Source organism: Diadema setosum, chromosome 4 (genome assembly GCF_964275005.1).
Source record: "Diadema setosum chromosome 4, eeDiaSeto1, whole genome shotgun sequence".
In the NCBI taxonomy this organism is placed as follows: domain Eukaryota; kingdom Metazoa; phylum Echinodermata; class Echinoidea; order Diadematoida; family Diadematidae; genus Diadema; species Diadema setosum.
The window spans coordinates 35,032,248-35,048,460 of record NC_092688.1 but is presented as its reverse complement, the minus strand read 5'-3'; the positions used below and the strand labels follow the sequence as shown (position 1 = coordinate 35,048,460).

Genomic DNA, 16,213 nt, shown 5'->3' with positions numbered 1-16,213 from the left:
AATGGGCGTGGCTTCGAAAAAGTATGAGCGAACGTTCCAAATTTGATCTCAAAAGTTGCGCGAGACTTGAACAAGGAAAGTCAAGAAACCTCGCGACGAGGCCTTCTCGCGTCATAGAATTATAGCGTGAAACATCGGGGGGGGGGGGGGCGGATTCTTCCCCCCCCCCCTCACCCCGGCCCTGTTAAAAGAAAACTGTACTGACATTTTCTAATTGTCTGATAATTCTAATCTACATTTGTTTAATTTACCTTTGAAATGCGTTTACGAAGGAGAATTAAACACCAACTTATTTAAATTACTATCCCTTTCAAACTGGGCGCTTCATTTTGTCATTTCCTATTTACTCCGTTTGCATGACACGTACACTGTTATACGCACGCCTTTTACTCTTCAGACAAGTCGTTAATCTTAAAAGGAAACCGGAACCCAAAGAGCAATGTGGATTGAGTGAAAGCAGCATCATTAGTATTTAGAACACATCAGTGAAAGTTTGAAGAAAATCCGACAATCCATCCAAAAGTTATGAATTTGTTAAGTTTTTGTGTTGGAACCTGTGGATGAGGAGACTACTAGAGGTTATGGCATCTTCTGTAGACCACAATATAAAGAAAATAAAAGAAGAATTCCACAAAAATCAATTTTCCATGAAAATTACATATTCCATCAACTTATATTGCTACTGACATATGTTAAAGGTATTATCATTTCCCATGCTTTCTGAAAGACGTTAGTCAAGTGCTCTTTCATAAAGCTAGAAAAGTGAAAGTATGTTGAATTTTATTTATATTTTCTTTATATTGTTGTCCACACATGATATCATTCACTGAAGTAGTCTCCTTTTAATCCAGTCATTACATCAAAACTTTAAAAGTTCATAACTTTTGCATCGATTGTCCGATTTTTTTTTCAAACTTTGACTGATGTGTTCCAATAATGTTGCTGCCTTCACTCAATCCACCTTGCTCTTTGGGTTTTGGTTCCTTTAATCGATAACCACACTCAGACTCGGATATTAATCTTATCAGTTCATGGTACTGCAGTACTCCGACTCGGCTTCTGTTTTACATGTCATGTCACTTCGGACAATTTGCTCTGCTCTGGGCTTTTAAGTAATTGGCAAAGTATACGAAGTGGTCCTTTAGAAAAATATGTTGATTTTTCCCGGCCCCTAAAGTATCACGGTTTTGCAGATACGTCGCAAAACGATGTATGTGTATGCCCGGAAAAGTAATAAACGAATTATTCGTATTTGCCATGTTAGAATGTTATATTTTCTTGTTGTAAAAAGAAATTAACCCGTAATGTGACATTCGATGTTGTTGTTTTCTCTTTCTCTCTGATGCAGCAATTCAGGCCGTAAGATATGGGATTTAGGAATTCACTGAGGGCGGTAGCACTTTTTAGAGTAGCATGACTTCATTTGCACCCAGTTTTGTATATAGTTCAGTTACGCTTTAGTACACGTGTATTTAGTCTTCTGATATCACGAGACATCTTCGAGTATATGGCCCGTGTTAACGTGTATATGGCATGACAAAAGACAACAGTACAAGTCACCCTTAGTATGATTGTCTCAAAAAAGGTTGAGGTTTTTACACGGCATACAAGAAGCGCTCCCGTATACCACCTCCGCATCTTACTCAAGTTTCTGCCGAGCCTTCTTGGGTTTCTCTCTAGGAGGTGACTTCCTCGTTTACTGTGTTGGGGTGACGTATTCTGACCTTTGGCACCGCGGCGGCTCGGCTCAGCTCAGACTTCGTGGTATTCGCCGGAAACCTGCTTCTCCGACGCACTGGCATTGACTGTAAAGTGAACGCTAGTTCGGTTTCCGCGGCGGAAGAAAAGTGACAGACCAAAGAGCACGGACGCACAGATTATACTAGCCAAGCTCTGTGCTTAGATCTGCGCCTCATTGTCGATTCTGCCTGAATTCTCACAAAATACCAAGCGAAGACATTATGGCGGACAGAAATTTATTCTTCCTCCAAGCACTTAGCGGTATCATTTTATTTGTGAACATTGCTCTCACGATGGAGGCATCTCAGAGGCAAAGTGGATTCAGCAACCCCAAGAACGATCCCAGCTACTTTCAGCTGCTGCCAACGAACTCGTCGCAGAACGAATCAGCCGTACGCTCGTGCGATATTGACTTCTACCAAATGCTCGTCGACTGCTCGAAATGTAATCTGACTTCTGTCCCACGTGACATACCCCCTGAGACGGAGATTTTATATCTCAGCTACAACCTTCTTGTGCGCCTTGAAAACGATACATTCTCCGGGCTCCCCAAATTACGAGAGCTCTACGTGGACACAAATATGTTGAGCTCCATCGAGAGCTCCGCGTTGGAAGGTCTTCATAGTCTTGAAATTCTCGATCTGTCGGGTAATAGTCTTTCTTCACTTCCCGCGGATCTTTTCATTGGCAGTACGAAATTGATGGAGCTGAATTTGGGCATCAACTATTTCAACGAGATACCCTGCGAATCTCTTCTCCCTCTGACCGGGCTGAAGCGACTTCTCCTGTATTTTAATCACATCAGATACCCATACTGTGAGCGCTTTCCGACACTGCCAAATGCCACTGCCATCAGCCTTAGTAGAAACGGCATCTGGCTTATCCAGAGACGAACTTTTCGATTTCTTGAGAACAGCACGGTGCACCACCTCATTCTCACTGGAAATGAAATAAAGTACATTGATTATAGAGTCGTCGCCTCGCTCCGATTTCACACATTGACGCTCAACAGCAATCCCTTCTCTGATGATCAACTTGGTATTGCTAGCATATTCTACGGAGCCAAGTTCAACACGCACCTGCGTGCTCTTCATCTGAGAGACACAGGAATGAACGCAGTGCCTAGTGTACTTTATGTATTTCTCGCGAACAAAACACTTGATTACTTGGATGTATCAATGAATGACATGAATTACATTCCATCGGATACGATTAATCGACTGACGATGCTTCGTAATATATCCCTTGCAGACAACCTTTTGGAGCAGATCGATCCAGCCAATTTCAGCCAAATGGAAGAACTGCGAGAACTGAATCTGGAGAACAATGTCATCGCGCGTCTTGACTCGCTACGCGCGGAAACGGGATGGAACATGTCACGTCTGCTCGTGTTGAATTTGGCGGGAAACCGTTTGTACAGACTTCCGGGAAATGCGTTCTTGGGTTTAGAAGGACTAGAGACGCTGGTCCTTCGGTCGAATCCCATTAATTACATGGAGGCTCAAGCCTTTAATGGTTTGGTCGGCCTGACATCCTTGGACCTGTCATACACGGATATCACCAACGTCTTATGGTCGACTTTCCAGTCGGTACCCAATTTACTCTCTTTGAACTTCAGCCATGCCAAATTAGTTCAAGCGAGCCCGCGGGAGTTTTTGAAAGGAATCGATCGACTTCAAAAGATCAACTTGGCGGGAAACGACCTGAGAGCAATGGACATGTGGAACCACTATTTTGAAGTATCATTATTTTCTAGAAAGACGGATTTGAAAGAAATTTGGCTTGATGACAATCCAAAGCTCGGTGACATACCTGCAAGGACGTTTGAAAATCTGAGAAGTCTTTCAATTTTATCTTTTAACAACTGTGGTATCAAAAAGCTGGATTCGAATTTATTTTCTGACTTATCAAATCTTTCAATCATATCCTTTGATAAAAACGGAATTTCTGAATTACACCCCACCATTTTCTCTGCATTAGAAAGTCTTCGGTCAATTTCCGCTGCGGGGAATGCTCTCACAATTTTCAGCAGTCCAATTTTCAGGCAGGCGACACAGCTCGAAAACATTAACGTGCCTTTTAATGCAATCACGTCGGTCGATAGTGATACCTTAGACAACTTATCGGATTTGGACACTTTCAACCTGGAGGGAAACCCCCTGTCCTGTACCTGCGCATTTATGCCATTTTATGATTGGCTGAAAGAAACGAACGTCACGCTCGTGGGTGTGGTCGACACCCTCTGTTCTTCCACTTCATTCCCGACATTGATTGGCAAGTCTGTTGCCCTTTTCTCGCCATTAAACTACTGCGGCCCAAACATCGCTCTCTACGCCAGCGTGCCGGCCTGCGCCGTCCTCCTCTTAATCGCACTGGCTCTGACCTACTACAATCGATACTGGATCCGATATCATCTATTTCTGCTGAGACTCCAAGTTTTCGGATTCGCTGCGCTGGAAGATGAGCGGGATGCAGCCGATTACGAATATCACCTCAACATCATGTTCACAGACGATGACAGGGAGTGGGTGAACGCCATGCTCAAACCAGCCCTCCGTGAAAACCTTCCCGACTACGATGAGCACATCGACATCATATTTGGCGACGACGACTTAATTCCCGGAATGTATTATCTCAGCGCTATCGATCATGCGATCGTCAATAGCTTCAAGACGATACTTCTTCTCAGCAACGCAGCGATTCGCGACGATTGGTTCACGTCAAAGTTTAGGCTGGCTCTCGAACACGTGAATAATGTTAAGGTGGAGAAAGTGATCATAGTATTTCTAGAGGAAATCGCCAACGAAGATCTTCCCTTTTTGGTTAAAGCTTTCCTCAGCAAAAATAAGCCCCATTTGAAATGGACGGACGATGAAAGAGGTCGTAGATACTTTTGGGAAGAACTCTGGAAGAATTTGAAATCCAATTTAGTTTGTGACAACAGAATCCCGACATAGCCTCCTTATTCAGACAATGGCTTTACATCTGGCAGTTAAGAGAAATGTTGCGCCGTTTTCATGATAACTTAGATGAAAGCATCCATGTCAAACACTAAACAGTGAAGCATTCATTGACTTTTGACAAAATTACGAAGGTTTTGTGGATATTTTAAACGTTTCTGATGCTTTACAAATCAATGAATACTTGCCATTATTAGCTATTCAGTGTGACAGTACTCTCAGATTCTGATTTTAACACTATTGTTCAATTTGTTTTACATTACTCCTTTTTCTTCAACCTGAATTTGGAGTGGAGGGATGAGATCAATGTCGTACGTATGGGGAAATGAGGCGGAACTCGAGGAATTTCAAAATTTGATCTCATATAGTTGTTACGACTTCATTGCAAGACTTCTTGTTAGTTCGACAATCAACGTCTAATAAATGTCAATTAGTATAATCAGTGTTAAGTATTGTTAAATATGCAAAATGTGACCGACAGTTATCCCTGTGATAAGATTGTTTTTAGAATAAACCGTCGACAGTTATGGTTTATTGAGAAAAATAGTGATATCTCCTTATATTTTAGGCTTTATTGCGAAAATTTTATTCGGTATACAGAAGGATGTTTTGTGATACAAAATGACCTACACAATATGCATCAAATGTGATAACACGAAGATTTTTTTTTTTTTTTTAATCATTGCTCCCAATGGTAAACAGTACCTTAATTAAGCAGGCGTATCAGTTCCCTTACAGAAAAAAAAAAAAAACAGATTTGTGGGTGTGTTCGTTTGTCATAAAGAACTTTACGTCATGTAGGGCCTACGTGTCTTTAGTGTTGAAAGGTCATACATGACGAATTGCACTTAATTTGTGATACATGTACTGTCAATTGCTGCAGCATTTATTTAGCCAGAGTGTGATCCAATTAATGTGTAATGGTCTGAAGCCAAATGCAGGCCTACATTCATGACATTATTATGAAGAAAGCAATTCAAATGATACGGATTAAAGGGGAGTATATAGATCACAAGCTGTTTGACTTATAAATGAGACAAGAATCGCCCCTCCTTCTTTTGTGTTTCTTGGTAAATTATGACCACATGTATACCCCATACCGGAATGATAATAAACACACACACACATGGAACATTAAAATATAAGAAGCTGCAAGGATTCGTTATGATATGAAAAGGGGAGATTCGATGCATCTCCATTTTCTGATATTTCGTGTCTCAAGATTATAATCTTTCTTGTTCTGATGTATTGTATTCTACTCATGCGTTTTGAAACAGCTTGCATTTACACGCCTTGCCTTATAAAATTGTTAATTTTGCAGTTATACTCTTATTTTGTTTCATTCCTGCAATTGAAATTCACTCAGACAAGAGTCTTTGTTTTTCATCGAAAATGGAATGTACACGTATATCATCATACAATCAATGTTTTATTTGTGCAGTGAAACTGTTTGTCAATATGTGTTTCACCTGAAATCAAAACAAGCTGTTACGGAAGGGAAGGAAATATTGGTGGCACAACAATATGCCACACATTCTGACAACAAAACATATCACCACCACCATGATAGCTGACTTAAGTCACACTCTAAAACTTTATTCTAGTTTTTTAGACTAGTTTGGTTTAGCTGTAGAACACTTTAAACCCACAAATCCTAGAAATATAATACTCATTTATAGTGTTTAAACAAGGTAGAATCAATACTACTTCTTAGATCGATGAATGAATCTTAAATGTTGGCATAACATTTTTTTTTTTACTCACAAAACTGGCAAATCTGTGTATGTTTTTGGATTTAGTGTATATCTAATGAATGTAACCATGCAGATTCATCTCACCTTTCTCCAGCATTGAAGACGCAGTTACATTCAGGTTTGCCAATTTGATGAGAAGATGAAATTTTCGACAGCAAAATTACCCCTGAACTTGATGGGCTAGCCTGAGATTCTCATTTTTTTTTTTTTTTTTTTTTGGGGGGGGGGGGGTGTTTGTTTGTTTCATATTTTCCATCTGAGAAGATTAGGGACCTACTGGGCTTTCAGCTGCACTAGCTGGTCATCCATTGCTCAGTGTGACTCGGAAATCGAACCCGGGTCCTTTGGTTCTGGCGGCAGACGCGGTACCAACTGAGCCATATCACCGCTCTATTGACCTGGACGAACACGAAAGCAGGAGCAAATCTGCATTGTATAATAATATCTATATTGCGATGAATATCTCGTTTTCTTTGACTCCAGCTCACAACAATTTGTATCAAGAAGGATAACTTTACTTACGTTCTTGATAAAGCATACAGATAGTGAGAAGATAAACAGAGAATGCATGGCTTATGTGTGTGTGTGTGTGTTTTTTTTTTTTTTAAATAATAAACTTTAGCATCCCCGTCACCAGCTCACATCCTTAGAAACTCATTGGGAGGTTGTCAGAGTTACCCCCCCCCTCCCTTTTGTACGTGTTTATCACCATAGCTTCTCAATCTTACGCGCGCAATATTAGTGGTGTACGTGCGTCATACCATGCACGGAAAGTTCTTTCATCATTCAAACCGGATATGTCGACGTGGAAGAGCGCCCCCTCCCCACACGCACACACACACACATACACACACACACACACACACGCATGCACGCATGAACAGACAAACATCACACGTAAACATGAATAAACAAACATCGATGTCCTGCTGCTCATACCGGGTTAACGAATGCATTTGTCAATACGTGTACTATATTTTAGCATTTTGCGGTCTATTTCTTCAGTTCGCTAGTCAATTTGTTATTTCAATGATTCAATTTCTAGGGTTTGGCCATACGCGGACATTTTATTATTCAAATCTGATTATTCATTTCTGATCAGTATGAGTAGAATCTACATTAACGGTAATCTATATAATCTAAAATGTCGTCATTCAAATTCGTAGAAAATACTCCAACCTTGCAGAGTAGTCATTCAGTCTCGCTGAAGAGGCGGGATTGTGATTCCGCAGTGCCGTTTTTAAAACATTCACATTTGATTTATTTAGCACTACGAGCAATCAATAAGAGCACGATGGTATTCTAGTTCTCTCACAATCACCGTGTCTTTCAACGCATATTTCATGCTCTAAACACTCCTCCCCGCGTTATAGATGTGATTACATGCATTTATTTGTGCAGTATATAGTGCAGACTTCATGAAATCACATTCTAGCATTTCCATTTTCACTTGCAGTTACAACAAATAATAATTTCCTTTGATTTGAATACCAGAACATGATGTTGTGATACGTTTTCTTTCTATGATATGCACCATAATATAGTGGGCCATGTGTCTTGTTGGGAAAAATAGTAGGCTACATGTATACCAACAAGTTTCTTGTATTTTCTTTCATCGAGGAACGGGTGCTAGGCAATCTGCCTGGTAGGTACCGTGCTGGAAAGAACAAAGTGTCCCACAGTGTGAGAACCACAGTGTGAACACAACGTAAAATCTCCTCGCACTGTTACACTCGAGCGTTTTAACAGTGTGAACACAATGTGAGTCGTCAATTTGCAGTGTGAAACAAAGCATTACTATGCGAACACTCTGTGTAAGCCACACCACAGTGTGAAATCATCTTTAACACTGTTAAATTCGAGCCGGGTGCGAGGCAATCTGCCTGGTAGGTATAAACACAGTGTCCCACAGTGTGAGAACCACAGTGTGAACACAGTGTAAAATCTCCTCGCACTGTTAAACTCGAGCGTTTTAACAGTGTGAAGACAATGTGAGTCGTCAATTTACCAATTTACTTAATTACTTACTTAATTTACTTAATCTACTAAGCATTACTATGTGAACACTCTGTCTAAGCCACACCACAGTGTGAATTCATTTTAACACTGTTAAATTCGAGCGTTTTCACATAGTCGACTATATGAACCCACTGTAAACACACTGTGAATACACTGTGGGACACTGTGTTCTTTCCAGTAGTTTAGTAATTTATGCTACGGAGAGCTCATTTCAGTTGAAATAGCAGTTTATTTCTTGGCAGTTGAAGCATCTCTGGAGGTAGGTCCGGGTGTGTCTACACCAACAATTTTTTTTTTTTTCTTGAAAGAAAGATACTGTTCAGAGGGATGAAGGTTCAGGTGCGAGTTTCTTCAATATGTCTCCCTCTACAAATCAAATTTGTTAAGATCGCAACTGCTGATCTGTAAATTAACAAACATGTCGGAAAAAAGGTACCAGTGGGATCCCACTATGTGTGTGTGTGTGTGTGTGTGTGTGTGTGTGTGTGTGGGTGGGTGTGTATGCATGTGTGTGCGCAGATGACGGGTTTCCAATAGATTATATAAGTGAAATCAAAATACAATAAGAAATAGTTCTTGTATTCAATAACGGTCCCGAAAGAGTATACGTGTCATGCATTGCGTGTCTATGTCGTTCTCACTCTGACACTCACACACACACATACACACATACACATATACACATACGCACACGCACACGCATATATAAATGTATTTATATATATATATATATATATATATATATATATATAATTATATAGGCCTATGTTATATTAAGAATGGGAGGGAGAGAGAAGATAGAGTCAGATACATGTATATATAAAAACACAAAGATATGAGTCAGATATATAATTCTATCCATATAAACAGTAGGCCTACATGCACACGCGCCATTTGCATTATTGCTGATTCTTACGAAAAGTTATAAAAAAAAAATCCCATGCCCACGAAACGCCTTGAGGGTTCCAAAAGGAAGATTGTCAAATAATGTTTACAAAAAATTGACGCTTTTCACCATCCTGCAGGTTCCGTGTCACACTCTACTAACAATGCGCAGTGCCGTACGTGGCGCTGTTTCGTTCGTCACTCAGGAATCAGTAATTGAGCTACCAGGTGATACTCCTTTTATTGTCCCCGCCGAACGAGTTCGAGCAGGGGACTATGAAACGGGCTCCGTACGTGTGTGTGTCCGTGCGTCCGTCCGTGCGTCCGTGCGTCCGTCCGTGCGTCCGTCCGTGTGTGCGTCCGTGTGTGATCAAAATGTTAAATTTGCTACTTTTCTCTCATTTATGAGCCAATTTTGATTCTGTTTGCTTTATATGATAGCACTACATGGGAGCTTTGAAACTTCTACACAGAATTTCAGTTGTGACCTTTGACCTTGACCTTTCACCTATATTGTATATTTTCGCCATTTCTAACCCGATTTCGATTCCGTTTGCTTTAAGTGATGGCACTAGGTGAGGGCTTCAAAACTTTTACACAGAATTTTGACCTTTGACCTTGATTTTTGACCTATATTGTACATTTTGCTACAAAATGCTACTCCTTCGCCATTTCTAACCCGATTTCGATTCCGTTTGCTTTATGTGATGGCACTAGGTGAGGGCTTCAAAACTTCTGCACAGAATTTTGACCTTTGACTTCTTTGACCTTTGACCTTGATTTTTGACCTATATTGTACATTTTGCTACAAAATGCTACTCCTTCGCCATTTCTAACCCGATTTCGATTCCGTTTGCTTTATGTGATGGCACTAGGTGAGGGCTTCAAAACTTCTACATAGAATCTTGACCTTTGCCTTCTTTGACCTTTGACCTTAGATTTTTGACCTGTATTGTACATTGGCTACAAAATGCTACTCCTTCGCCATTTCTAATCCGATTTCGATTCCGTTTGCTTTATGTGATGGCACTAGGTGAGGGCTTCAAAACTTTACACAGAATTTGGCCTTTGCCTTCTTTGACCTTTGACCTTGATTTTTGACCTGTATTGTACATTGGCTACAAAAATGCTACTCCTTCGCCATTTCTAACCCGATTTCGATTCCGTTTGCTTTATGTGATGGCACAAGGTGAGGACTTCAAAACTTTTACACAGAATTTTGACCTTTGACTTCTTTGACCTTTGACCTTGATTTTTTACCTATATTGCACATTTTGCTACAAAATGCTACTTCCGGCGGGGACATATATTACGCACCGCGTAATTTCTACTTTTCCTTGTTGCGCGTGAGTCTAGCAAGGAGATACTAGTGTCTACATTATACAGATTTCAAGTGGCAGTAAATCATGAAATATCACTCCTTAATAGTGAAAATCAAAAGACCTCATTACGTATTCATAACCTAACACGAATATTACAGTGAAAGTCCACACCTTTATTAGTGGAATCTATTAAATGTTGTTTTTTAAAGCAAACATTCAAAGTTATGAACTGAAAGAGTTATAAAAGTGTTTTTTTTTCTATGCTTTGATATTATTTGGTGCGATGCTCTTTCATCGCTTTGTGTTGAACAACTTCTCTCCTCTGAATAACATGCAGCTAAAAGGAGACTTCGAGAATAGTGTACCTGCAGCAATAGTGTTGATTAGTAATTTGGACGAGCGGAGAGAGAAGAGGAAAAAGGCATGGTTTATTATCACAGTAATGATAATAATGATAATGGTGATGGTAATAATAACAGTAATAATGATAATGACAATAACACTATCATTATTATTATTATTACTACTACTACTACTACTACTACTACCACTACTACTATTATTATCATCATCATCATGATTACTACATTATCATCATTCAAAAAAACTCCAATGAAGGCTAATTGAAAACAATTTATTCACTCACATTGTATAATGTAACTGTAATGTAATGTAGGGCACCTAGTAGAAGATGTCATGGATATCATGGATTATAAAAATCGCAATATGAACAAGTCCCATATTAATTTTTGTGCTGGAATTATCATAAATACTACCGATTGTATTACTTGCACTTACTTCATGACCAGGTTTCTCTACCCCTCTCTGTTCTTTCTCTCTTGACTTTGTTTCACGAAATCACATGTGGGGGCGCTGTGGCATAGTGGATAAGACTCCCGACTCCCGCTCGGAGGACCCGAGTTCAAATCCCGCCCAGCGCTTACGTCCTTGGACAAGATGTTTTACCCACCATGTCCCTCTCGACCCAGGTGTATAAATGGGTACCTGGCAACGCTGGGGTAATAATAATGGCAGGGCCCTCTGATAGAGCAGTGGCAACACTGAAGAGGCTATTATTATTATTATTATTATTATTATTATTATTATTATTATTATTATCATTATTATTATTATTATTATCACATCGATTTCAACATGAACATTACTGTACATATCAAAACCACATATGCCCCCCCCAAAAAAAAACAAAAACAAAAACAAACAAACAAACAAACAAACAAACCGAAAAATCCACAGCAACAACAACTGAAAGCAGCATCGGATAAACTTTCTCGTCCCGCATCTTTTAAAGGGTAACCATCTTGCATCTATACTATAAAATCATTCAGTGTGTGTTAACATTTACTTTGATTTTAAAGTCACTATACTTTACCGATTTGAACAGGGATAGGAGGACAGATTACATTCTTGGGGTGGGAGGGACGTAGCTGTTTTGAAGGGATATTATAGTATTGGTTGAAGTGAGGATTCAGCCTTTGACCTTTTGCAAGATACTTACAAATGACTTTATGAAACGGTATGAAAGAGCATACAATTCTAAAAGGAAATCAAAGTTCATTATTTCATGAAAATCAGTTTTGAAATGGCTGAGATATCCAAAAATAAAGTAAAACAAAGCGATCCTAATAAAAGGTGGGTTCCACCTGTTATTGGGATTGCTTTGTTTTGGAGACCTCAGCCATTTCAAAACCAATTTTCACCAATTTAAATTTTCACCAAACTTAAAATTATATCATGCTCATTCATATTTCATAAGAAAACCTAACAACAACAATTAAAAGCAGCATAAGAATAAACTTTCTTGTCCCACATCTTTGTATGTTAATCATCTAGCATCTACTATAAAGTTATTTAGTTTGTGTTAGTATTTACTTTAATTTTATTTTTCTCATTATCTTAAAAAAAATCATCATCATAAAACGTTGGAAACAATAACCCATGTAGCCCCAGCTCAACCGAAACTGCACCATCCCTTTAAACTTTTTTTAAAAATTAAAAATTTTCGTTAGAGTCAAACACGCACACGTAGGCCTATCCGTGACAGAAAGTAGGCTGCATCCCACTCCACTGCCCCCCCCCCCATTGAACAATATTCCATACTTGGTACATGTCAACCGAATCGCGGACCCGATTTCTGAATCTTAATCATGTTAATGGGTTTTTTTTTTCTTTATAAATCTGTCACTCCTAGCTGTTCAATCAAATTCAATCCATCAGCATTTCACCCAAATTTTACTTCTCATCTACAAGACCTCAGGTGATGTTATTGGAGTTTGAAAACAAACAACGTTTGATGTGTGTCCAAAATCATACTAAAAGACAGCTTTGCTTGTAATTGGAAAAAAAAAAGACACTTCCCTTTGAAGTCACAGAACTATTTGAAAGAAACCTAATTCAAGTGATACGTTGAAATGCATTTTTAGACATTTCTGATTTTATATTCAGAGGGGATAGTTTCAGGGGCGGATCCAGGAATTCCGTATAAAGAGGGGGCGCCTTTCCAAAATTAAAAGGAGGGGCGCACACACCCCTCCCCCAATTTTTCTTTTTATTTCTTTTGTTTAAAAAAAAAGGGGGGGGGGCGGTGCGTGCTCCTCCTAGATCCGCCACTGAGTTTGATATTATATTGTGCGGGCGATTCATGGGGTAAATGGGGGTGGGTCTCTTTACCTCGGAGGTTCGCTTTACTCCAACTTCCCCCTTTAAAAATAACGTATGACAAGTTACCTGTGGTTTGCTTGGTAATCTTAGTCTATCACGCCTGTCAATAGCAAGACAGTTTTGTGGAGATTGTTGTGCACTTTACTCTCAATCTCAATGCCGAGAGTGTTATCCTTGTGTTATCAATTTCAAACTAAAAATAATATATAATATACATAATGCATTCTTCTAATTCGGTTTTCTAGTGCAATATTTAAAGATCTCGATGTACAGTTACCGGCATATGAGAAAATTGTTAAATGGAGATTATTAATGCAAGTTTCTAATGCTTTGACAGTAAATATATATATATATATATATATATATATATATATATATATATATATATATAGTTCTGTTTTCACTTTCACTTGACTTATGTGATTTGATTACTCTGTATGGCACCACGTTACAGCATCTCATTTTCAGCAAAGTTATTGTCAAACATAATACACACCTAGATAGTACTATACACAGAGATATATATTTCCTATCAATTTCAACAATTTCCATTTCAGTTATAGTATATTACATCCATGACATATACATACGTTAAAAATGTCTACACAGAACGGCCGTTGCCAATATTTATTAGAAGGCTTTACACTTTGGTAACCAATGATACATACCACTGATCAATAAAACAAGGGAGTCTAACATGATGCTCGTGAAAGAGAAGGATGAGGAAAGGGAAGAGAATGATCTTTTTTCAATCTATTGTTATTTAATGTATCTAAAGATCAATTTCAGAAAGGTATTTCAGTAAAAGTGGTAATATTGAGTAAAGATTCACTAAGAAGTAAAGCGAGTACACGTCGTAGAAGCGGGTTTCATCCCCACTGACACGGCAAAATCAAAAGGACATGAACTACGAGATGTTGAGAAAGTGAAGAGGGTAATAATGCTGCGTCTCACCTTTATACCATCTCAAAATAATGAAATGCTATGTCAGGCAAATCTGAGGGCAAAGCAACAACAACTTACTAGTAGATCCAGTCAACGTGTATCGAGGTCCAAGGAACAGCGGCCAAGAATGCTACACGACGATCCGCTATTGGCCGATTTAGCGCATATGTACCTGTCGAAAGTGGAATATACTATACGAAATTATTAATCGACGCCATGTTATATTCATGCAGTTCTGCTGTGCAAACAAGTCGAGGACGAAACTTTCGCAGTCAGCGTCACGTGTCGGTGAAATAATCATGAGATGCAAAAGATTGCTAGCATTTAATAATTGTATATTCGTTCCTCAGACATGTCAGAGCAGACAAGAACTATAACAGCAAACTATTACAACTTAGCTGTGGGTGAACTAAACATTGCTAATAGAAGTTTTTGATACTACTCCGGCGCGATATAAAAATAGAATAATGATCATAATAACGCGAATAGAAACAATGACAATAATAAGTTCATAAAGCGGGTGTCATTTCAGTGTCTTGGCGCCCCCCTCCCCCCCCCCCCCCCCAAAAAAAAAAAAGATTTGGCAGGTACCCCTTGAGATCGAGTCCTCATTCTTACAACAGCAAAAGTCGTTGGTGGGTATCCATGCATCACTTCCTATAATCATCAATAGACTGGGCGTGGGGAGGCTTGGAGTTGTAAGAAAAGCAAGGGAAAGCAATAATAAGAATTATGTGTGACAAAGGTGAACAGTAGAACTTTTGATTCGTTTCATGCGAGTAAAGGTACAGTTTACCTTTGGGAGCAGTGATTTTAGAAATTTCGAGTTATCACATTTGATGCATATGTGTAGGTCAGTTGTATCACAAAACATCCTATCATATAAAAATTTTGCAATAAAACCTAAAATGTAGGGAGCTATCACTCCTTTTCTCATTAAACCATAACTGTAGACGGATTAGTCTAGAAACAATGTTACTATAACTATTGTTCACATTTTGTATGTTTAACAATACTTAACATTGATTATACAGATTCAAATTTTTACAGTGGTTGTTCCTATCCCAAACTCACATTTTGGAACTATTTTAAAGCACTAATGCTGGATTTTGTTTCATCTGCAAAAGGTAAATTATGCCTTAAAGAGGAAATTCAGTCCAAATATAAGTTAGTCTGATAAAAAGAGTAATATCTTACGAGATCAACGATAAAAATGGAAAAAATAAAAATGTAAAGATGAAAAATAAGGAATTTATGATATTTTGAAGGTGTGCTAATTTCTGAAAAAACAGTTCTTGTACAGTGGATATGAATATGCAAATGAGTGAGCTGACCATGTCATACCCTCACAATTTTCCATTGATCGTGTGCAAAAAAAACAAACAAAAACAAAACAAAAACAAAAACAAAACACGGGGATAAAATGACGAAAATATGTTTGAATGAAAAGCTGGAAATTTCAAAATTTTATGTGCAAACTATAATGGTAGGTTGTGAGGGAATGACATGCTGACTTTGCCATTTGCATGTTTATATTGGCTGTTCGAGAACTGTTCCTCCCCAAAATAGCGAAATTCAAAATGTCATAACTTCCTTATGTTTAATCCGATTTCGATCAAAATGATACCGTTGAACTCGTTTTCTTTGCTCTTTCTTACCAGACGAACTTATATGCGGACTGGATATCACCTTTTAGTCCTACATCCGGTTTTACAACGAAGCTGGCTTTCTGACGAAATTACACAGGAATTGTGCATTACCTGAATTGCTAAAAAAAAAATCAGTAGATCTGAATGTCATATCGTCTTTTAAGTACTATGTTCACAATACACCTGCCCCCGCAATAGCTCATCCGCAATGCAAAACCGTGTCTGACATCAGATCAACTCATCACCATCGACGGATA

General features: G+C 38.8%; 1 protein-coding gene across 1 annotated transcript; it reads left to right on the top strand.

Annotated features, from left to right (window-relative positions):
- The first annotated feature begins 2,033 nt into the window (after positions 1 to 2,033).
- On the top strand, positions 2,034 to 4,697 carry LOC140227816 (uncharacterized). The gene has a single exon (XM_072308211.1). It carries the CDS (start codon positions 2,034 to 2,036, stop codon positions 4,695 to 4,697), a length of 2,664 nt encoding a protein of 887 aa, XP_072164312.1.
- Positions 4,698 to 16,213: the final 11,516 nt, after the last annotated feature.

Excerpts from the sequence above, each read along its gene's own strand:
- LOC140227816 (XM_072308211.1), top strand. The coding sequence starts at position 2,034 with ATGGAGGCATCTCAGAGGCAAAGTGGATTCAGCAACCCCAAGAACGAT.